The 22467-nt window shown below is 37.3% G+C and overlaps 5 protein-coding genes across 5 annotated transcripts; 3 read left to right on the top strand and 2 right to left on the bottom strand.

Annotated features, from left to right (window-relative positions):
• Window positions 1-1035: 1035 nt before the first annotated feature.
• Window positions 1036-8957, top strand: LOC109001910 (CLP protease regulatory subunit CLPX1, mitochondrial-like). Its single transcript, XM_018979413.2, has 15 exons — window positions 1036-2084; window positions 2446-2507; window positions 2651-2748; window positions 2884-2963; window positions 3339-3389; window positions 3538-3612; window positions 3700-3777; window positions 4977-5033; window positions 6206-6276; window positions 6375-6474; window positions 6618-6722; window positions 7433-7495; window positions 7624-7746; window positions 7872-8030; window positions 8702-8957. Exons 1-15 carry the CDS (start codon window positions 1188-1190, stop codon window positions 8774-8776), a joined length of 2094 nt encoding a protein of 697 aa, XP_018834958.2. The 5' UTR covers window positions 1036-1187; the 3' UTR covers window positions 8777-8957.
• Window positions 8958-9091: 134 nt separating this feature from the next.
• LOC109001911 lies at window positions 9092-11978 on the bottom strand. The gene is made up of 2 exons (XM_018979415.2): window positions 11632-11978; window positions 9092-9558 (listed from the first exon to the last, which is right to left on the bottom strand). Exons 1-2 carry the CDS (start codon window positions 11856-11858, stop codon window positions 9351-9353), a joined length of 435 nt encoding a protein of 144 aa, XP_018834960.1. The 5' UTR covers window positions 11859-11978; the 3' UTR covers window positions 9092-9350.
• A 1769-nt stretch (window positions 11979-13747) lies between these two features.
• LOC109001909 (keratin, type II cytoskeletal 3) lies at window positions 13748-18832 on the top strand. The gene is made up of 7 exons (XM_035694847.1): window positions 13748-13944; window positions 15041-15215; window positions 16039-17351; window positions 17495-17758; window positions 17860-17980; window positions 18073-18207; window positions 18417-18832. The coding sequence occupies exons 1-3, from the start codon at window positions 13806-13808 to the stop codon at window positions 16130-16132; spliced, it is 408 nt and encodes a 135-aa protein (XP_035550740.1). The 5' UTR covers window positions 13748-13805; the 3' UTR covers window positions 16133-17351; window positions 17495-17758; window positions 17860-17980; window positions 18073-18207; window positions 18417-18832.
• On the top strand, window positions 16963-18872 carry LOC109001908 (chlorophyll a-b binding protein CP26, chloroplastic). Its single transcript, XM_018979410.2, has 6 exons — window positions 16963-17351; window positions 17495-17579; window positions 17708-17758; window positions 17860-17980; window positions 18073-18207; window positions 18417-18872. Exons 1-6 carry the CDS (start codon window positions 17129-17131, stop codon window positions 18675-18677), a joined length of 876 nt encoding a protein of 291 aa, XP_018834955.1. The 5' UTR covers window positions 16963-17128; the 3' UTR covers window positions 18678-18872.
• A 463-nt stretch (window positions 18873-19335) lies between these two features.
• LOC109001907 (protein BEARSKIN2) lies at window positions 19336-22170 on the bottom strand. The gene is made up of 3 exons (XM_018979409.2): window positions 21914-22170; window positions 20286-20566; window positions 19336-20086 (listed from the first exon to the last, which is right to left on the bottom strand). Exons 1-3 carry the CDS (start codon window positions 22077-22079, stop codon window positions 19439-19441), a joined length of 1095 nt encoding a protein of 364 aa, XP_018834954.1. The 5' UTR covers window positions 22080-22170; the 3' UTR covers window positions 19336-19438.
• Window positions 22171-22467: the final 297 nt, after the last annotated feature.

Below are 22467 nucleotides of genomic sequence, written 5' to 3'. Positions count from 1 at the left end.
AATTTTTATAAAAAAAAGATTTTATTTAAGAAAATAAAAAAAAAATTTATCAGTAAAAGTCATTTTTTTACACAGAACTTGTACGAGAACCGGACGAGAAGAGTGGTAAAGTAAAATTGAATGGGCGTGATGCGATGGTGATGGTGAATAGGTAAACTGAATGGGCGTGAGAGAATGAATGGTTTAGGCCTATGTACTTTCTATTTGTTATAAGGTCCGTCGCTTGCGCCTAATAATTCATGTTGGTTCACTCACGCAACAGAGAGAGGCGTGGGTTGGGGGGTCCTTTATCTGAAACTTTGGGCAGATGCACCAGATTTCTCAAGTCTGCCAAGTTCCTTATACTGTTAGGTAAAGACTCCACGGAATACTTTTGACCAAAGAGGAACACAGACTGATACAGTTACGAAGCCAACCCGAAACAAAACCTGGTTAAGATACGAGGAAAAGTACAAAGATTGTACGTTAGGAAATAAGTTTTTATTAAGAGTGAGATGAAATGAGATAAAATAATTTTAAATAAAATTAAAATTTAAAAAAATATTATTTTTTAATATTAATATTATTTTAATATTTAAAAAAATTAAATTATTTATTATATTTTATGTGAGATTTTAAAAAAATTATAATTACAAAATGAGATAGAAAAAAATCGTTTCTTTTGTATCTAAACAAAATTTGTTTCTTTTATTAAAGGGAAATCTCATAAACGCACGGATTTACCAGTTTTTATTTTAGAGTAATCATATATACACAATACATTATATAATATTATTATAAAATAATATTATTTTTATAAAATATTTTATAAAAATATTTCTCATTTAAAATATTTTATAAAAATATTTCTCATTTAAAATATAATTATAAAATATATTATGTATTAATCATTTTCCTTTTATCTTATTACTTGTTCCTTAATTATCTCCCTACCTTCCCATTCTCATTCTTTTCCTCGGCCTTTCCTTCCCTTCAAGACTCTCTCTCTCTCTCCCGTATATACATAGATAACATCTAAACTGTTTTATCTGGTTCTGTCTTTCACACTCTTCGACTCTCTCCCTCATTACTAACAATATAATAATAAATAATAAATAATAAAAGCAGTATCCCTTCCAGAAAAGCAAAATAAAACCAATAAACATAAACACTGTTTCATCTCTCTCTCTCGAAGCGAAGCGAAGCGAATGTCTGGAATTTTGCGATGGAGGAACAAGGTGGAGCGAATGACGCTGCTGCTGACCTCAGATACCTTCCTATCCCACCACCACCCCCACCGCTTAACTCAGTTGTCCTCCATCTCGACCCATCTTAACCACCTCCATTTCGGCCCTCACCGCCGGCGCGAATCCCTCATCGGAGTCCAAGAGCGTTACAAGTGGGGCCGCAGTGGCTCCGACTCCGATGGCCTCAACCATCATAATATCCGTAAGATTCGTGCGGATGCCAATTGCCCCCGCTGCTTCAAGCACATGGATCTTCTCTTTTCCTTCCCCAATCGCCACAATTTAGCTCCTCCGGTTCCTCTAGGTGCCCTTGATGTTCCCGATGATGCTCATGCTAACACCGGAGCTTCCGCCAATCTCTGCCCCAATTGCAAAAGGGCTTACTACTTCCGCCCCGACAGGATTGTCCCTCTCCAGGGCAGCTTCGTCGAGATTGGCAGGCTCAATAACACTCCTACAAGACCTAGGAACAGCAACGGAGCTGATGAAAATGGCAACGGCGGAGGAGACGAGCATAATCGAAATAATAACACTATTGCTAACACAAATAGTAGGTTTATAGCCTCGTTCTGGGACACTTTAAGATCCTACAGTTCTGATGTTGGTGGGGACCCGCCAGAGAATTGGGCGCCCCCGCCTTCGGGAAATGACTTGGCCGTGCATACTCCTCCTGGACCGCCTTTTACGCCTGGGGTTAATGTGGTTCGGGCGTCAGGGCCCGGTGGTGGCGGTGATGGTAGAAGTGACGGAGACAGAAGCGGATGGGGCGGGTCGAATTTAGGCAAGAACTTGCCCACGCCAAAGGAGATCTGCAAGGGTCTCGACAAGTTTGTTATTGGCCAAGATAGAGCCAAAAAGGTCTTGTTTCTTCTCCTTACCCTTTCTGCGTATAATCATACCAATTCACATCCGCTTGTTCTTTCGGTAATTGAGTTCCTCCCAATGCATAAAATGTTCATCAAATGCAAGAAAGATGTTGAGGCTTTGTTTTCACATTGATGGTCCGCTGAGCTTTTTCTTTTGCTATCATGTTTCCTTTCTTTGGTTGTTATTCGCATCTTCTGCACGGAGAAGATTATTCCTTGAATTTCAGTGTCCGCGGTACTTTTTCATCCTTGGCATTTGTGAGATATACAATGCGTATTCGAGCAATTTTGTGTTTTATCTCGATCACTTTCTCCGAAGCATATGACATGGTTGCTTCATGTCTATACTGCAGGTGCTTGCAGTCGCTGTTCATAACCACTATAAAAGAATATATCATGCATCCCTGCAAAAAGGGTTAGTTTTTCATAATGATATTTTATTTACTCTTTTCGTGACCCCTATTCTTATTTCACCGCTGAGGGAATGGTTTTCTAGCCTTTTATAGTCGTTTGGGATTTAACTAAGAGAACTGAACTTCTGATTTTAATTCATGTTAGGTCTGGAGCAGAATCAGGAATTCCAGAGAGAATAGATGATGACGATAGTGTGGAGCTAGAAAAGAGCAACGTCCTTTTGATGGGCCCGACTGGCTCAGGTACAACTGAAAGCTGTTTCTTCTGTGACATTCTCTGAAAACCTCTGGGCTCCGCATTATTTATTTGAAAGCTGTGTATGGAGCCTCTGAATTTTAATATCAAGCTGCCATTCTGATCTGCATGTTGTATATCAGGGAAGACTCTACTTGCTAAAACACTAGCTCGATTTGTGAATGTGCCCTTTGTCATAGCTGATGCAACAACTTTGACACAGGTAAGTCTGTTTCTTACTGATGCATCATTAGAAATTACTGAAAATATGCAACTTGGAACATCAGTTTCCTGAACTTATAATATGGGCATCAGGTTGAGTTTGTTTGTGACTTTTTCCCCCTTTACACACTAGTAGTTATTTTCTTTCAGCAACGGTAATTAGTGCTTTTTTACCATGCTTGTTATCTATAACTAACTGCTCAATTGTGAGTGAATTGTATTTTGGAAAAAGGAAAAAGTTTGCCTGCTCTAGTATTGTATTGATGTTTTTTTTTGGCTAAATTTTTCCTGTGTGGATTATTCCTTTATTTACTTACTACAATAAACTGAAGGAGGCAACTAATGCATTAGTTTATGTTCTGTTCTAATCTTGCAGGCAGGTTATGTTGGAGAAGATGTTGAATCAATCTTGTACAAATTACTTGCGGTATATTTCTATTTTTCTTCTTTAGATTGCAGACTGACATTCTTTTGAATGCTTCTTGGCTGTATGTTTTTTATGTGGCCCGTCTCTATCTGCTTGGCGTTTCATTATCACTTGACTAACCTTTTTGTGCTTATCTATTGGCATTTAGGCAGCTGAGTTCAATGTACAAGCAGCTCAACAAGGGATGGTTTACATAGATGAAGTGGACAAGATAACTAAGAAGGTTCTACGATGTTTAGGCTTTATCTTAATTTATTTAATGTGCACATATTTTTATGCTCGAATATTCTTATTTCATTTTTTTTTTCAGGCTGAGAGCTTAAACATTAGCAGAGATGTTTCTGGTGAGGGCGTCCAACAGGCTTTATTGAAAATGCTAGAAGGAACAGTAAGTCAATTATTTCTCCACTGCTGTCATTCTCTTCAGTTTATTTATTATGCACTTTTAAAATCTTTTTTACTTATCCATGCATTTTTGTTCTTCCTTATTACTTAAAAAAATATCTTTCTGAAACTTTTAAGGAATTTCGGTTTTGGTTTTTCTACTCTGGTTCTAATGACACAGAAGGTATCTAATATGCACCCTGGCCCCGTATAGGCTTCTCAAACTATATGCACATTTTTGAGCTTTTTTCTTGTGATGTTTATGACACAAACTATATACACAATATTGAGATTCTTTCTTATGATGCTTATGACTGTATCAAGTTATCATAGATCACTAAGTTTTGAATAATATGGTCTGTGCAAGGATTTTTTTTTTTTTTCTTTTTTGATAAGTAAGAAATCCATGTGGTTATGCTAGTTTTGCTTTAAGACACAGCTAAATAGAGGACTAGAAACATTCATTGATACAATGGAACCCATGTTCTTTGGCATCCAAAAGGGTCGGAGGAACCTGTTCAGAGAGACTTTCAAGTTACACTTTGAGGACTGAGTAAATCTTAAGGGATTCCTTGGAGAAGGTGAAGCTAGAAAAAAAAGCCTTGCTTGCCACAAACCCAACAATATGTTTATTGAGAGGGATGATAATGCAAGTGAGGTGAGAAAAAGGGGGTGGGGTGGGAGTTGAAGAGCCTTGTAGAACAGCTTGAGTTCATTAGGCAAATCTTGCAGTGTACATATAATCATAAAATATGAAGTGGTGGCCCTAAAACCCAGTGGAAGTATTGAATGTAGCAAATAAGCTGCATGTTAGAGTAAAGACACAAAAAAACAATCGATTTTAAGTTTACCAGATAAGTAAGGATCCCAGGCATTTCCTGTCCCCATGATCTCATCGTTTATTATAAGCATTGATTATATATGTTTTTACATTGTATTAGAGGTCCCTTGTAATTAATGTCTTTTCGTTCTCTCTTGTATACTTCATGTGTACTTGGGCTATGCCTATTTCAATATTAATAAATATCTTCTTACTTATAAAAAAAATTAATGTCTTTTCGTTCATACCGAGTTTTCATTTTAATTTACCCAATTTCCTTCAATTTATGTTTTGTACAGTTGTTAGCATTTTATTTTTTGGGCAAGTATTAGCACTATCTTTGTTAGTGGTCTAAACACAGATTACATTTTTTTCTTGTCTAGATAGTTAATGTACCTGAGAAGGGGGCAAGGAAGCATCCTCGGGGTGATAACATACAGGTATAATAGGCCTAAATATATTCTTTTATGTTTCATCATTCCAGATTGTGTGCTTTGTTACAGATATTTCATAGAAGATTGACCATTTTGGCATTGTTTCAGTGCCATTTTGGTACATTATTTGTGTTTAGCTATCTAAAAGCATTTTATTTTCCCTCAATAATTTTAAAATTCATGTTGAGAGACAAGGTAGAAGATTTTTGTTTTGAGATATTGTGGTCCTGGTAATTTTATCAAAAGAGGAAGAGATTGTGTAGTTGTAGGGTTTCAGTATACAAATCCCAGATGATTGTCTCTAAGCTCTTTTTGGAGGTAAAGATTTGTCTTTTTCATTTTTCGGAAGCTAAAGACCCATGCAACGAGGATACAGAGATTGATGCGAGCTTACCAATGGGCTAAAATTACAAATATGAGGATTATGGTTTGATTATGCTGATACCTATGTATCACTTGTATTTTAGCCGATGTACTCCCCAAGGAAAACGTGATAGGGAAATGAACATAGAAGAGAGCACGGTCGTTGCAGGATGGATGAGGTCAAAATTATATGTCAAACTTCAATTAACCAGGGAGATGGTCTACAGAGCACATGTTTGCGAATGTTTTTTGCCACAGCTGTAAAACTGTTTTGCAACTAGTGAAAGTTCAACTGTTATTTACAGATTTTTGTTAGGATCCCTATGTCATGCCTTTTCCTTGAGAACTAGGAATGGCAATGCGTAGATATAATCCTTTCCTCATCATGCAAAGCTATATAATGAGAACCAAAATGACTATTAGTTGCTAGAAGCGAAATTTTTTTTTATAGGTAAGATAAAGTTTTTTGAATCAAGTAAATAGGCGTAGACCAAGTGCACAAGAAGTATACATAAAAGAACACTTAGTGTTACAAGTTAGGAGCTAAAAAATGATATAGGAAAGTCATGAAAGCTAGATCCATTGAATACACCAACAGAAGCCCAAAGAAATAAGGTGTGGAAAAAGAAATTTCTTAGCTCATCCAAAGTGCACTCCCGATCTTCAAAACTCCATTCCTTCCTTTCAAGCCAAAATGATATCTTTTGGCTTTCATCTTCTGTTTTCATCCGTAGGACCACCTTGTTTGTATATTTTTTTAGTTTAGCTATTGCATTGGTTATATCATCATCCAAATTCATTTACATGATTTGCAGATAGATACAAAAGATATCCTTTTTATATGTGGTGGAGCATTTGTTGATCTTGAGAAAACAATTTCAGAGAGGTAGTTCCTTATATAAGTTTTCTCTTGCTGAATACCTCTTCCCTTTGTTTTTCTTTTGGTGTTTGAGAGTGTAACCATGAAATCACAAAACTAAACAGGCGGCAAGACTCCTCAATTGGTTTTGGGGCGCCTGTTCGTGCAAACATGAGAACTGGTGGAGTAACCAATGCTGCAGTGACATCATCCTTACTTGAGTCGGTGAGAAGCAAGACCCTTTAAAGTCATTGACATGGGAATTTAAAGTTTGTATTTTTCTCTTTTATGTTATTTTTTTTTTCTTGTTGTCTGTTGTTAAATTCGTCTTGTCCAGATGAGTATGAAAGTTGCTTTTTCAATCTCAGGTTGAAAGTGCTGATCTTATTGCATATGGTCTCATACCAGAGTTTATTGGACGTTTTCCTATTTTAGTTAGTTTGTCAGCTTTAACTGAGGACCAACTTGTTCAGGTAATGCTTCATTACACTTATTTATGTTTTTTCTTTCCGGTTTAAAGCTTTGTAGGTGCATAGTTGGGACTGGTACTGTGATTGTCTTGGCGGGCTTTTATACATGGAAAGACTAATAGAAATGTAGTCATTCATTTTTAGGATTAAGAGGTGTGACCCCCCTTTTGTCTTGGCAGGCCTATTCTTGGTTTTTTGTGATAAAAAAAAAAAAAAAAATCTGTTCTGTGCATATGAACTTTAGACCCCGTTTGGATTGCAAGATGCTCTCATCCCATCCAAACACCACAAACACTTTTCAATTTCAAATCTTCAACTTTTTCATCTAATCATTACCTAATCATTGATTCATTACAACTTTCTCAAACTTCTAAACAAAACACAAAAAACAATTCAACTTTTTCAAATCCCAAAACAAAACTAATATGATATACAAGACTTCAATCCTAGCTGTGAATTGGAAAAAAGCTTCGTTTTTTTAATTATGGTATGTTATCACATTTGGTATTGAGAACAGGAAGTTAAGCTCCTAAGCTCACCACTCAAGTTAGTGCTCTGCTTTCCTTCTGCATGTTGTGGAATTATATGCTTAGTTTTAAATGGAGATGGCAGGCCAAGCTTAGGGCTATAATCGGCACGATTTCAGTTAATGGATAGTATATTCCTCCTAGTTTGAATCTCAAAGAGTTCTGTGTTCTACTGTGGTTGTACAGGTCCTCACTGAACCAAAAAATGCTCTTGGTAAACAGTACAAGAAATTGTTCAGCATGAACAATGCAAGTATCTATTTCTTTTTTTCCTACATATGTTCTCTCTCTCTCTCTCTCCCTCTCTCAGCTTGTTTTACAGAATTGGAGTTTGACCTCTATGCTAATAGTATGAATGATCTTTCTCCCAATTTCAGGTGAAGCTACATTTTACTGAGAAAGCCTTGAGATTGATTGCCAAGAAAGCAATGGCAAAGAATACTGGTGCCAGGGGCTTAAGGTCCATACTGGAAAGCATTCTTACAGAAGCCATGTATGAGGTATGCAATTGTCTCTTTTCTCTGTTGCTGAAGCTGAATGACTTGTCTGTTTTAATTACTTGGATTTACTGTTATATAACTCTTTTATTGACTTATAGAATCAAATGAATGCATGTACTCTTCAGATTCCAGATGTGAAGACAGGCAATGATAGAATAGATGCTGTTGTGGTTGATGAGGAGTCGGTGGGTTCAGCAAATACCCCTGGATGTGGAGGGAAAGTTCTTCGTGGAGATGGTGCCTTGGAGCATTACATAGGAGAAACAAAGTTGAAGGATTCAGTGGTATGGGCACTCCTATTATTTTTGTGTGGGGGCATATTCCCACCTATGCATTTGCCTAGTTTCTAGGACTCTTTTCTAAATTATCAAAGGTGTGATAACCCCAAGGGGTAGCTCAGCTGGTCCGGCCTTAGGTTTGCTCCCCAATGGTCACTAGTTCGAGTCCCCTTAGGGCCACTGGAGGTTTACCTGGTAGTTAACTTCAGGGTCCCATAGGATTAGTCGAGGTGCGCGCAAGCTGGCCCGGACACCCACATATATAAAATTTTTTTTTTTATCAAAGGTGTGATAGTCCATATCTCTGGACTTGCATTTTCGAAATTGGTTTTCAGGATAACCCAATTCTGATTATTTTGTCACCAGATCAATGTTTTCCATGAGAATAGCATCCCCTCCCATGGAACAGTAGATGATTTCTAATGATGATTCCTATTAGCATCGGTTGATGGTGCCAGCGAGCTTTAAATAACATGGCACTTCCTCCATTATAAGAACGGTGGGGAGGGGTATAGTACAGGATTCAGGACTCGGATATGTGACTTATAAATCAAAACGTAATAATAGCCTCACGGCCAATTTTAATCTGGTTGTTTTGGGCCCGTACCCAACTTAGGATCAGTAGCAGTCTTAGAGTGAGTTTGGTAATTACATGACCGGTCTTTGCATGTTTGCAGGATAATGTTGAGGCGGCTGAGGGAGAGTCGCAGGAAGGTGAATCAGAGCTGTCATCAAGAGCCATGAGCATGTGACATCATTACAAACATAGTTATTGTTAGGATGCAGCAAAGATTTGTAAAAACCACACTCAATAGTTTGGTGTAATTAACCCCTTGTAAAACAAAATAAATTGTGGTTCATGTACATTGCATTTGAGGGAAATAATGAAAGAAAAATGCAGCATTGCTAATTTATGAAGCTTCTTGTAAAAAACTGTTGCAGATATCTATTATATTGGTAAATAAGCTGTCATGAACAGTCAAATTAACCCAGAAAGATTCAGCCCGAACGGCAGGCATCCAGGGGTGAAACAAGGGAATATTCAGTGTGGTGCATGCGAGGGAGAATTTTACAAGGATGATTTTTAGCTCTCAGCAGTCAAATCCTATGCTTCTAATGGCTCTTTTAAACCCCACACTGAAAGACATGAAAATAATTGGAAACATTTTAATATCCAACACATCCAGTTATTGAGTTGAAACCTTGGGTAGTAAAAACTATCTTGGCACCGTAATATCCGGTCCACAAAAGACATTCTAAAGCAACATTGCTTGAACGTTTAGATAGATACATTGCTTTCCTATGCCAAAACAACAAAAAGATGCATTACTTTTGTAAGCTATAGTGCTTCTTCACGGCTTCAGTAACATCCCAAGTAACCTTCATTCCTTTAGTGAACACGACCAAATCGCCAGCACCAATTTCAAACGATTCGTCATGTCCATCAACATAAACCTTGACTTTCCCCTCCAGCAGATACATAGTCTCCGTGGCAGTGAATTCCCATGGAAATTTGCTTGGACCGCCTTCCCACCTATCCACATCACAAGTGACTGTATGTCAAACTTGAAGTTTGGAATAAGTGGCAATCTCGCCATCCGATAAATGAATTTCCCATTAAACATAATCAAGTGGAAAATTCGGTATGCCAATGAAATCTTGCTGGCACATCCTCCAGTTATTAGAACTTGTCGGTTCAAGAACCAAGAGCGATATCTATAACTTTTTTTAGGTAAAGAAAATATCTATAGCTTACCAAAATAACAATAAGAACAACAATAAATATATAAAAATAAATAAAACCAAACTTAAGCGGCTCAGTAGATTTTCATATAAATTGGGAGCAAGGGTGGAGAAACACTGAAATAGGGTGTCCCTTTAGGAGTTGGGATGCTAGGTAATTGGTAGAGTTGTAGTGTTGGTGACAGCAATCTTACTGCAGTGTTGGTGTAGATTATAGGCTCATCATACTCACCAGTCCAGAGCTTGTTAAAAAAGCTCATATTAGATAGTCAGGAGAGTTATTTGGAGGGAGCAGGTTTAGCATGAACTGTAAGACAAAAGAGCTTGACGTATTTGAATGTAGCCGAAAATTTCGAAGTCAAGTGTGTTCCAAGTATAAGTCCCGTATACCAAGCTTTGTAATCAAGATGGCACACAAAGGGTCACATTCATGGGGAACCCTAAAGTCCTTTTTGCCCCTGTGCCTTTCTTTCTTGATTATATTCTGTCCAATGGAGCTTTATCTATGTTATGATCCTAAGGGTTAAAGGTTTAATCAAATTAGTATCCAACAGGCCTAGGGCTTTTGGATCAATGGTTGCGTCTTTAATAATTGGTATTAATCCAGGGACCACATCACGAGTTCAAGTCACGGAGGGACGACCTACATAGACTGGATTAAAATGCCTTGGAGTTATGTATGGACATAGTGTTAAGTCATTGAATACATATAGATGAGTGAAGCCGCCAAAAGGGAAAGGGCTACCACCGGGTCAGAGTCTATAAGTGGGCTGTCATGGACATCATATTCAGAAGTGTGGTGGAATGTTATGATCCTGAGAGTTAAATGTTTAACCAAATTAGTATCCAACAGTCCTAGAGCTTTTAGATTAATGGTTGGATCTTTAACAATATATTGAAGAAAGACAGGTAATATATCACTTTAAAAGGATTAGCCCTTAAGTCAATTGGCCAATATACTGAAATTGGAAATAGTTTTTTTTATTCTTAAAGAAATCCAAAATGATCAAGCAAGCATGTTCACCAAACACAATCATCCCGAGGGAGGTTTGGAGTTAACTTGGATGATGGTGCTACCAAACCAATTTTAGCCATTGAACTTGATAATCTACGTAATAAAGCTTCAGGGTGTGTTCAGATCTTGCTTCAAGATATATATATATATATTTTTTTATTGGCACCGGGTGTCCGGAACAGCGTCCTGACTAATCCCGGGGGTGCATAGGCCCTCGGTAAGGAATTTCCCGCAAGTGCACCTCAGTTAATTCAAAGGAAAAATCCCCCTGTCCAATGGCTTGCTTTAAGATATTAGATCATCCCTCTGTTCCTTATTGTTAACAAAATCCATTCTTTACCCCCTTTTCTATTCTAACAGGGTTTCCAAGACGTTTAATGCTCGCTCAATTCTAAAAACTTAGCAGTTCACTTTTTTTTATATAAGTAAAAACTTAGTAGTTCACTCCAATCTTTGATAGTGAGATTGTCTAACATTCTCCCGTAGTTAACCAATACATAAAGTAAAACATGTGTTTCATCTAACTTGGCTCTGACCTGTTGATCAATTTATACTGATACTGATTAGACCGAATGATACGATATCCTTTAATTTTTTGGAGCTTAAAAAAGGACTTCTCACTTCCTAAAGCAGATCCCCGTCACTTCTCACTTCTCACCCAACAAGGTTTCCCAGTATGCATATCACAGAACCCCACCAGATTCATCACAACATTCGCTATGTATTCAAGATTTTAAAAACCCACAAAACTTGAGGCGAAGAAAATTGAACGTGTGGTGAACAACAAAAGGAGATCAGACAAAACAAATCCAAAAGTGAAAGGTAAAGGTAAAGGTTTGGGAGTCATACGTGCGCCATGCCGTAACACCAAGTTCAACGAGTCTGGACTGGGGAGGATTCCTCTCAATCTTCACTCCACATATTTCAATGGCCATGGGAGATTGTTCTTGATCAGATCGAGCGAAAATTATTTCCTTCAGTTTGGATTTTGTAATAATAATGGGAAGAAAAAGAGGGAGTACCGCTACCAGTAGCAGTATAACCGTTCGATTCCATTGAAAATGTGACATCACCATTGCAAGCGCATTTGCCGGGTTGGAAAGGTTTCGGAGTTTCAAGCTATGGAAAGCTTTTGAGGTCGGGAGTGAGACTATTCCCGTTGAGGTTTGCTGCGCATCAGCCGGAAGTCGCACCTCACGGATATATATATATATATATATATATATATATATATATATGAGTTATTATGGACATTAGCCTATAGCTGCAGTACATCCGTATTGTGTTTTTTTTATTTTTTATTCAATATACTTAATGTGCAGCGATTGTTATATACAGTAGAGTGAGATTTATATTTTCTCTCTATATATATATATATTTATTTGTTTCATTCATTATGTTAAGTGTGCGGCTGCGGCTTCCGACTGATACGAATATCTTTTCATTCCCGTTGCAAAAGTAGAAATCAATCCACAAAATATCTCTCATTTTTTTATTAGTTTTTTAAATTTTTATATAAAATATAATAAAAAATTTAATTTTTTTAAATTTTAAAATAAAAATTATATTTTAATAATATTTTATTCAATAAAATAAAACATTTTACCTCGTCTTAGAACTGCATAATTAATCCTGAAATCTTCTAACCAAAATCTGAATTTCAATAATCAAAGGGCCAGAATAATGAGGTTCGTTTATTTAGAATTTACAACTTTAATAATAGAGGAAGAGTCACCTTCCAATATTAAACTAGTTATACTAAGATGAAGAGTCATTTACAAATCCCTTAGGGCAGCTAAGGCTTCAATCTCATTCACTGCAAATTCATCCACTTCCCTCGTATTCAATGCCATTAACACTTTACCTTTAGCATCCCTTAAAATAACCTCGAGATAACGAATATTGAAATAAAGCTCCATCAAAGTTCAATTGAACCTTACCCACGGGTGGACGTTTCAAAGAGAGCATCCGGTCCGCAAAGTCCTATACTTCCAAATATCCCACGAGATAGTGAGCAAATAAGGAACCTTTGACTTTGCTTTCTCTCTTTAATGTCCATAACAAAGTCCTAAACTCCATATTAACAAACAAACATTGTAAGTAATTGGGTTTGTAGTTTTTTTCTTTTTAATGCAGCTAAGGACCGGACGCGGTGATTACGGTAAATTTACACCCTTCGATATGACGTGTATTTTTTTAAAAGTGTAAAAATACTAGCGTGTAGGAAATTAATTCCTCTTTAAGAAAAGAATATCTCATTTGATTTCATGTGTAATGAAAGCAATTCAAGCATCAAGACAACCAGAGAAAGGGAGAGGTTAAGGTTACGGACGGGGCATCTATAGTTGGTTCTATAAATTGCATAAGCGTCAAATTTTTATTGGCTCGTGTAAAACACAAATAAACAAAACGTCCTATTTGAAGATTTCTCTCTCTCTCTCTTTTTAATGTTTAAGAAAGATATTTTATAAAATAAAATTAAAACGTCAAATCTATTTTATAATTTAATGTATTATATTAATTATAACAATTTATAATATAAAAATTACATCATAAAATATAATTTGTGATATTAAAGTTTTTCATTTTGGACATATACAGGTTATTGAAGTGGTTTTTGGCTGATAGCTGAATTGTCCAGAAAATCAAAAATAAAAACGAAAAGGTTCAATTGATGCGATTTGGATGATGAGATTTGAAGAAATAAAAATTAAAAGTTAAATAAAATATTAATTTTAATATTATTATTTTAAAATTTTAAAAAATAAATTATTTATTATATTTTATATAAAAAATTTAAAAAATTTTAATAATAAAATAAAATAATATAACATGAGATTTATCGACTTTAATTATGAAAGTTGGAAGCTGACAAGCCAAGTCCAGTCCAATCCGGAGGGGCTTTTAAGTTGTCGGCCACAGCCCACGAGCCTATTTAGCAATAGCCTGCACCAAATACACCGTCGAGATTCGTATAAACGAAAAGAATAGAAGAACCCAGGAAGAGTGTCGAGGAGAAAGGCATGAAAAATCAGGGAGGAGAGCTTAAGGGTTTGGCCTGGAAGCTTCCGCATGTCAACTCGAAGCAACTGGGTAAGCTGGGTCCCGCTTTCGGCCTCGGCGCTGGCTGCGGTTTTGGTTTCGGCATCGGTCTTCTCGGTGGTACTTCACCGTTTTCCTTGTTGCCTTTTTGCCCACAGATCTCTATTAATTTAGAGTAATGATAGGTAGAAGCTCAAATAGACAGACAAGTTATACTAGTTTTTTAAAAAATGATCTCACTAATGAAGAATTGTTTTTTTTTTACTCTTTTTTTCAAGGTGAGGTCTTTTTTACCGGATATTTGAAGCTTGTATAAATCATTTATCATTAATCTATATGAGGTTTTTATTCTTGGGGACCTAGTTCTGTAAACACTTACCCACATATGCCCTTCACTTTCAACCTCTGTCCATGATCAACTCCGCCCTCGGCTATTGTTTCTGTCAATGATGCTATATGGGATTCTCTCGAATTACGATAGCTATTTGAACAATTATCTAGAATTTAGCAGGGACTACAATATTACATGCTAAATTGTCAGAAGCCACTGCGAACAAAATGTTGTGCGTATAATTTATCATTTCAGTTCAGAGAGGGGTCGGATTTTAATGAGATGTGAATATTACTGTAAAGTGGCCTTTTTATTTATACAGTCCTCGTGGTTGGATTTTATTATAGGTTGATGTAAGGAGCTTGATCTTCAGCAGTTTGGGTACGCCAACATACTTTCAATTTTTGACCAAAAAATGTTCAGAAGGCGTCATTGGAATTGAAAAAGAATAGAGTTTTAAATTTGATTGAGGATTTTCACACCTGGCAGTATTCTAGTCCTTTATCCAGTTTATCTAGAAGATTTGCGATAACTAGGAAGACGGTGTTAAGGAAGATGTTGGATGCACCAAATTTCATTGTGTCAGCCTTTTAAGATACATTATGTGTGTTACATTTCGTTTGGAAAGTGTTATATATATAATAGCTCCCATTCTCATTATATATAATAGCGGGGGAGTGAGGTGTCATTCTTGCTTTCTTATCCCCGTCCACCTTGCCAAATTTTTTTATCATTTGGTATTAGGCTTATCAATCCTTATGTTGCATATGTTGCTGATTAATAAAATGTAAATGAACAATAAAACTTAGATATTTTTTTGGCTCAAAGAAGAAAAATAAAACTCAAATATTCTTTTTTGGTGTAAGATGGTTTTCCTCTCACCAGGTGCAGGATTTGGTCCTGGGATTCCCGGCTTACAAGTTGGCATTGGATTTGGTGCTGGATGTGGGATTGGCTTAGGTTTTGGCTATGGTATGGGGAGGGGCATTGCTTTGGATGAAAACGGGAGATACTCTAATGTTGGGCATCTTTCTCATGGTTCTATGAATTTTCCCTCTCAGTAAGTTTATTCTTTAGTTATACTTGGCGTGTTTCCATTTAAAATGCATTAAACTCACTTCCAGAAAGAAAACCAAAATGGCGAGAAAAAGAAAGAAAGAAAAAAGGAAAAAGGAATGAGGAGAGGACAGAACCAAAAAAGAAAAGAATAACTGGGAGAATTGTCTTTGATGTCTTCTCTTTCACAAAAGGCAGACAAGTTATAGATATAAATGATGGTAATTGGTATCAGTCTTTAACATATCATGACCTATTCATGATTACTGATCTGAACTGCCTTACTTCACTTTCATTTCATGGTTTTAAGAGTCAAGAATCTTGATTGGGCAATGTAAAGATCTTTAAAATCAAATTATAATATTCACTGGAGAACTGTGTGGTTCAATGACATAGGAGGAATATAGAAGTTTATTATTATTGTGAAAACAAGTTAAAAAGTTTCAAATTCAAGCAAAAGAATGAAAGCTAAACTTCCCAAACCCCTTGAACAAAATTCCAAGCTCGCATCTCATAAAATTCCACAGGAGTGTGAATATTGCTCAGAAACTTTCAAGGTCCATTCCTTATATTCAAAGGTCGGATAAACCTCATGGATGTCGTGAGATACAAATCTTGCAACTACGAGAGTCTGAGATACTCCAATTTGCTTTGTTCTATTGTTCGGTATATATCTACTGCATTCGAACAGAGAATCTATATATGAATTTTGTCGCATCGAGACTGCTAAAAGTTTCATAATTATGACTTGCTATTATTTTTGGCCATTATTTTTCCTTCGAGTTTCGGTCTATAGATTGTTTGCTCATTTAGCCTGGTGCTGCCAGGGATGAGATTGGTGCACTTGTTGATGAGATTGTCATTAATACCAAGAAACTTATCCGAGCAACTTCCAGAGAGGTTGACAAGTGGAGAAGATGAGGTCAAGCTCCTGCTGTATAATCAAACGAACCATGATGGTTTCTAGATAGATTCTGTACACATGCATTTCCACAAGGAAATATAAAAACCTTTTTCTATGCATGCATATTATGTACCCCCTCTTTGAGTTAATGTGAAATTAATTACTTCCCAATTTGGTTATCTAGAAAAAAGAGAGTGCTTATGGTGGACTCTGCTATACATATTATAGAGAGAAACTCTTGTCCCACCCACACTTGACTGGAAACGCGGTTCCTTGAGGGTGAAAGATCCTCAAAAGCTGTTTCTAGATCTTTAAAACCCAAATGAGTATTGATATTTAAGATGCAAAACACAATTCGGACGAAACGTATTTCTCTCTGGGTGATGGCACTCATTTTGTTCGGAATCAGATGAGCTGCAGTGCATAGAACTTAAACATATCACATATGCGATGTGGACTGTTGGTGCCGATTCTAGGGGAAGCAAAGTTTAAAGGGGAAGATGCATCAGAGGCACCGTGGTGAACCGTGAAAAGGATATATGGTGGGAGGTGGGTGCAAAAGCACATGCTAGCTCCAATTTGCCCAGCAAAGAAAGGAAAAATCGGTGTGAAAAATTAAAAGGGGTTACACTCACAACCTCAAGAAAAACAAAAGTCACCCCGTTATGTACGATTAGCAGCTGTGGACGAGAGCAAATTTCCACGGAACATTGGATGGGACATGTTATCCAAATCGATGCAATCTACAAGTTCAGGATCAGGAGCATTCCACGTCATCACAATCGTCTGCCATATTATCTCAACCCGCCCTATCATATCGCTGCAATGGATTGCGCATTTTCACAATGCAAATCAACCAATCAAAACCCATGAACACTAATCCTACATGGAATGCCCACGTCCACCAACTCAAGCTTATAGTATCTCATTTCTCGATCATTTGCATTCTCCACTACCACGCCAATCCTACTTCTAGCTAGCCACAAAAGGTTTCATTTCCGGCGACCCAGAAAATGGCTTCTCTGGCTGCATCCACTGCGGCTGCCTCTCTTGGCGTGTCGGAAATGCTCGGAAACCCTCTCAACTTCAGCGGTGCCGCCAGGACATCAGCTCCAACGGCCTCCAGCCCCGCCACATTTAAGACTGTTGCTCTCTTCTCCAAGAAGAAGGCGGCACCGCCTAAGTCAAAGCCTGCTGCTGTTTCTCCTTCCGACGAGGAGCTCGCCAAGTGGTATGGTAAGTTGACCAACTGAAACCTGATCTCATTTCCTTACTAATTAACTCATGCACGCAGTGCTCTGTGCTGCTGGCTTGCAATGCATGGAGATCGAGTTGGTTTTTTTTGTCCTTGTCAACATTCTGCTTGGCGGTTTGGTCAGGTCCTGACAGAAGGATTTTTTTGCCGGAAGGCCTCTTGGATCGATCCGAGATCCCAGAGTATTTGACCGGAGAAGTTCCTGGAGAGTATGACGTTTCTTCCTCTAAAACTTGTCTCTTTCAGAAATATATTGGATGGTGCTAAGTTTGGCCTTTAAAGTCATAGATTGCAATTTCGTTTGGGTGAATAATCTTGCTTATTCATTTCGATGCAGTTATGGTTACGATCCTTTTGGGCTTAGCAAGAATCCAGAGAACTTCAGCAAGTATGTTAAAACTTCCCAGATACTTTTCCTTTAATCAAAGTAAACAAATCCATCAATAATATAAATGTCGTATGGTACTAATGGGGACACTTTGATTGCAGATATCAGGCATACGAGTTGATTCACGCCCGTTGGGCCATGCTTGGAGCTGCTGGATTCATTATCCCAGAGGCCTTCAACAAATTTGGTGCTAACTGCGGCCCTGAGGCTGTCTGGTTCAAGGTTTCTTTTAATTGCCCTTCTATACTTTAAACAGAGACATCCATTTAGCAAGAGATTCCCCCACATTGAATTACTCTGTGCGCATAATGCAGACAGGAGCACTACTCCTTGATGGGAACACATTGAATTACTTTGGGAAGAACATCCCCATCAATCTTATTTTTGCTGTCGCTGCTGAGGTTGTTCTCGTTGGTGGTGCAGAATATTACAGAATTATCAATGGCTTGGTATGTGAGGATTCTGTTCTGTGACTACCCTCCCTTTTTTTTTATTATTATCAAATATATGTATTGGTGCCATCAACAGTTATGCCATTTCATATAAAAAGATTCACCAAGATTCTGGTAGATTACCTTAACCATGATTCATGACAAAAGAAAACTGTTAATGTGAGGTGGTTATATATATATATATAATTTTTTTTTTTTGCTGGTAGGATTTGGAGGACAAGCTTCACCCAGGTGGTCCTTTTGATCCATTGGGGCTTGCAAAGGATCCGGACCAGGCTGCAATTCTGAAGGTGAAGGAGATAAAAAACGGTAGACTTGCAATGTTTTCCATGCTGGGTTTCTTTATTCAAGCTTATGTCACTGGAGAAGGCCCTGTTGAAAACCTTGCAAAGCATCTCAGTGATCCTTTTGGAAACAACTTGCTCACTGTTATTGCTGGATCTGCCGAAAGAGCTCCAACCCTGTGATTTTAAAGTTTCCTCTTGCTCTGCACTCAGCTTAGATGTGCATTAATTGTACATGCCACTGAGATATTCTCAATGCATTTAACCTTGATCCTTGAACTTGAAAGTTGAATGTCCGGTTGTGTTTCAATTAATTTATACAGACCTAGCGTTGTTCACCTTATATGGTTGTAACATGAAGACTATTTCTCCATGCCACATTCTTCTTTCCAAAAGATTGATTATGGCCAATTCGCCAATCACAAGTCCTCTACAAATTAAGGGTTTCACAATATGGAAAATGTACTCTTATCGCTCATTTTTTCTGTTCTATTCTACCGTTGTGATTTTTTATTTTTAATTTTTTTTACTTAATGATTAAAGAAGTATTTTTTAATAATATTGTGATTTTTTTAATTTTTTAAAAAATATTTAAAAGTGTTAAAAAATACATATAAAAAAAGTAAAAAAAAAAAAAATTGCCTAATGGTAGCTCCCAGCTGGGAGCAGTGGACGTAACACGTCCCAAAACAAAAATAAATAAATAAAAATAAAATTGAAGTGGGGGAGGGGGATTAGATCAGATCTTACACTCGTTGCATCAAGTTCAGTATTTAAATGTTTATTAAATAATTTTAAATAATAAATGAGTCACGTAATTACGAAATCAAACAAACATATATATAATTACCATCAACTTAAGCGTTCTGTTTTTCAAGTTTTCGCATGGCTAATTAGAGCCATGTAATTGTATGGTTAACTCCAATATTTCCAGCTGTTCTCTGCTATTTCTCATAGCCCCAAAAGTCCATCTCTCCTCGCAATGAAAGCTGATTAATTTGGGGTGCAGAAGATGTGTTTGGATCCTCCTCGAACCTCACGGCCTCTTTGGACGATTCTTGATCATGATTTCCAATATGAGAAGTGACAAGCCGGTCGAGCATAGCCCATTCATTCATGCCCTCATGATCTCTTCCTGTTACCAATTGTGGAGCCGGCTGACACGTGCCCACCTCTAAACCCTGCTCACAAGCTTGGTACCGGAGGCTGTCACTGCCACTCTCACAATCTCTAGGGTTTGTCATGAGCTGCTTGACCATGATAGGTGTCTCCGAAGGGAGGCTCGAGTAGTCATAGCCGAGGGGCTTGTGGGTAGGAAGAAGGGGTTGGGATTGGAAAAGCGAGTAGTGAGAGGATGGCATGTGGGAGTATTGATGGAGTGCTAGTTCAGGCTCAAAGATTGGTTGGTTACCGCTGTTGTGTTGTTGACGTGGCAGATATTGGTTCTCTCTGTGCAGGAAGGTGCGTGGCTGATTGGTGTTCAACGTGTTGTTGAGCTGTTGACCCGAGTTCATGCCAGAGCCTCCGTCATTCCCATTAACCTTGAATAGATTCTTCTTCTTGAACACCCTGCAAACCACCCAACCATCTTCCTATACAAACGCATGCAATATAAAATCTGAATTATAAGCTTATCATTTAAAACTTAAAACAAAGAGTAGTTAGTTTGAGTTGTTCTCTTTCACTTTAATTTTCACCTTTAACCCAAGCGAAAATGCTTTTCTAACAAATTACTCCCATATTATGAGTTCCGATTGATGAACAACCAGAGAGAGAGAGAGAGATACGTACAGTACTGGCGTTTCCTTGAGGATCATCACTGTCTTCAAGTCGATATTCATGCATGATCCAGTCAGTCTTCTGGCCGTGGGGAGCTCTACCTCTGTAGAAAACAAGCGTTTTCCTCATACCTATCTTCTTATGGCTGTTTCTAATGCACTTGTCCCTCCCTGTTGCCTTCCAGAAGCCAGAATTTGTCGCTCTATTCGTCCTTGATCCTGTTGGATACTTCCTGTCCTTGTGACTGAAGAAGTACCACTCGTTTTGTGGTGTTGACCCAATCTTACATCTCTCTAAACATAACCAGAGAAGCAGCAACACCAAATTAAATAGTGATCTACTGTTATATGTTTAATCAGGGATAAGTTAAGCTGTGGATAAGAAAATTAACAGCTGCTTGCGGCCATGAACAAATTAGTAGTAGTACGTACCTGTATGATGGGTGTTTATAAAAAGCAGTTGTACTGTAGTTTGAATTAAGAATGATGATTATTTCCCATTCTATTTTTATGATCATATATGGCATGCATGCATGAAACATGCATACATATAATTGTAGTTTAATTATACGTTATATATAGCTAGCTACCATATTAATTTAATTACCCTTTGGCTTCTATTTATCTATATATATATATATATTACACTTAATTAAGTTCGATCGCCACATGAGAAAGCCCTTGAAGGAAGGGCAACTCGCTTTATTTTACGTTTTAGTGTCCTCGAAAAATCAGAAGAAGCAATATATTATATATATATATATATAATTAAATCATGCCATGTATTCTTGATCATGATTCCAGTTTGAAGACTAAATTTCCTTGAATGTCGTGATCATTCCCGACTTATTAATTCTATAGATCATATCTTTTGTTCATCTAAGAGTTCGGATCTAAATAGCACATGATCATGATTCATGACATCCCTCGCTCGAAGAAAATATATAAACTTTCCCATATAATTTGTAACTCCAAATTAGGAAGAGATCCACCGACAAATTAAGTCTTTATATATGTTCCTGAAGTTATTCATGCATATTAGATCCATTGCTTCTTTTTCATGATTCAATTATCATCACTTATATAAATATATATATATAACTCCAACGTATATGTATATGTATGTATGTATATCAAGAAATTTGCCAAGAACTTCGAGCACAGATAATCAAACTATTAGATCGGAAAGATATTAATTTGACTGGTAAAGAATAATTAATGGCTCGATTCATATTTAGTTTGTAGGTTAATTAACAAAGTATTATATATAAGATGATCAATGAATTAATAATATTAGACTCGCCTTATAATTTAATTCCAATATTATATAATTTAAATTGAGATATACCTCTGAGATAAATCTTTAAGCCTAGCTGCTGGTTAATTACAACCTTAAGACTAATAACATTCAAGACTCTAATTAATTAATTTGCAGACTGCCACGCATATTGCACTATCTGATCTTGTTCTTTTTCCTTTTTTTTTTTTTTTTCGTAAATGCATTAATACTTAATAGAATCGTCGGGAATATTATTCTAGCAACATACACAATTTAATTAAGTACTATATCACGATTCACGTACATGATCATCAAAACATCATATATATGGACGTACGTACGTAGAGCTTAATAAATTTCACCTTGCAAGTCCCAAGGCTCCATCTTATTCAAGTCCACCTCTCTAATGACCTCCATATCAAACTTCTGAAACGATACCTTCTTCTTCAAGTAGTAGTGAAGCAGCTCTTCGTCCGTTGGGTGGAATCGGAACCCTGGAGGCACACCGCCGCCACTGGATGAAGCCATTACCAAGAACCCCAACTATGTACTACGATCCGGCAACAACGTACAGGAACGCCAATTAACTAGCTCTAGCTAGCTAGCTTCAATTCACTTCGATCGATAGATGGATCTCTCTCAAACTTAATTTTTATCTCTAAAAGTTGTTTCTACGATATTGTGTGCCGTCATTAGACTTATATACCACCGTGAAGTGTCAACGGGGGGGCATGGCTGATGTGAAAAAAGTTGACGGCCGGTCACTACGCCGGCGGGAATGGATAAAGCTATCGTAAAAAGCAAGCCTAAGGTAGGAATGAGACCGGGATGAAAGTCTAGATTAATATAGTTTCCCATGGAGGAAATGCTTCTTCTACATGCCGATATGGAGCGTGTCGAACAAACTGTTCGATGC

The sequence above is a fragment of the Juglans regia genome, chromosome 10 (genome assembly GCF_001411555.2).
Source record: "Juglans regia cultivar Chandler chromosome 10, Walnut 2.0, whole genome shotgun sequence".
In the NCBI taxonomy this organism is placed as follows: Eukaryota; Viridiplantae; Streptophyta; class Magnoliopsida; order Fagales; family Juglandaceae; genus Juglans; species Juglans regia.
The sequence above is the reverse complement of the archived record's forward strand: the minus strand, read 5'-3'. Positions and strand labels throughout refer to the sequence as shown.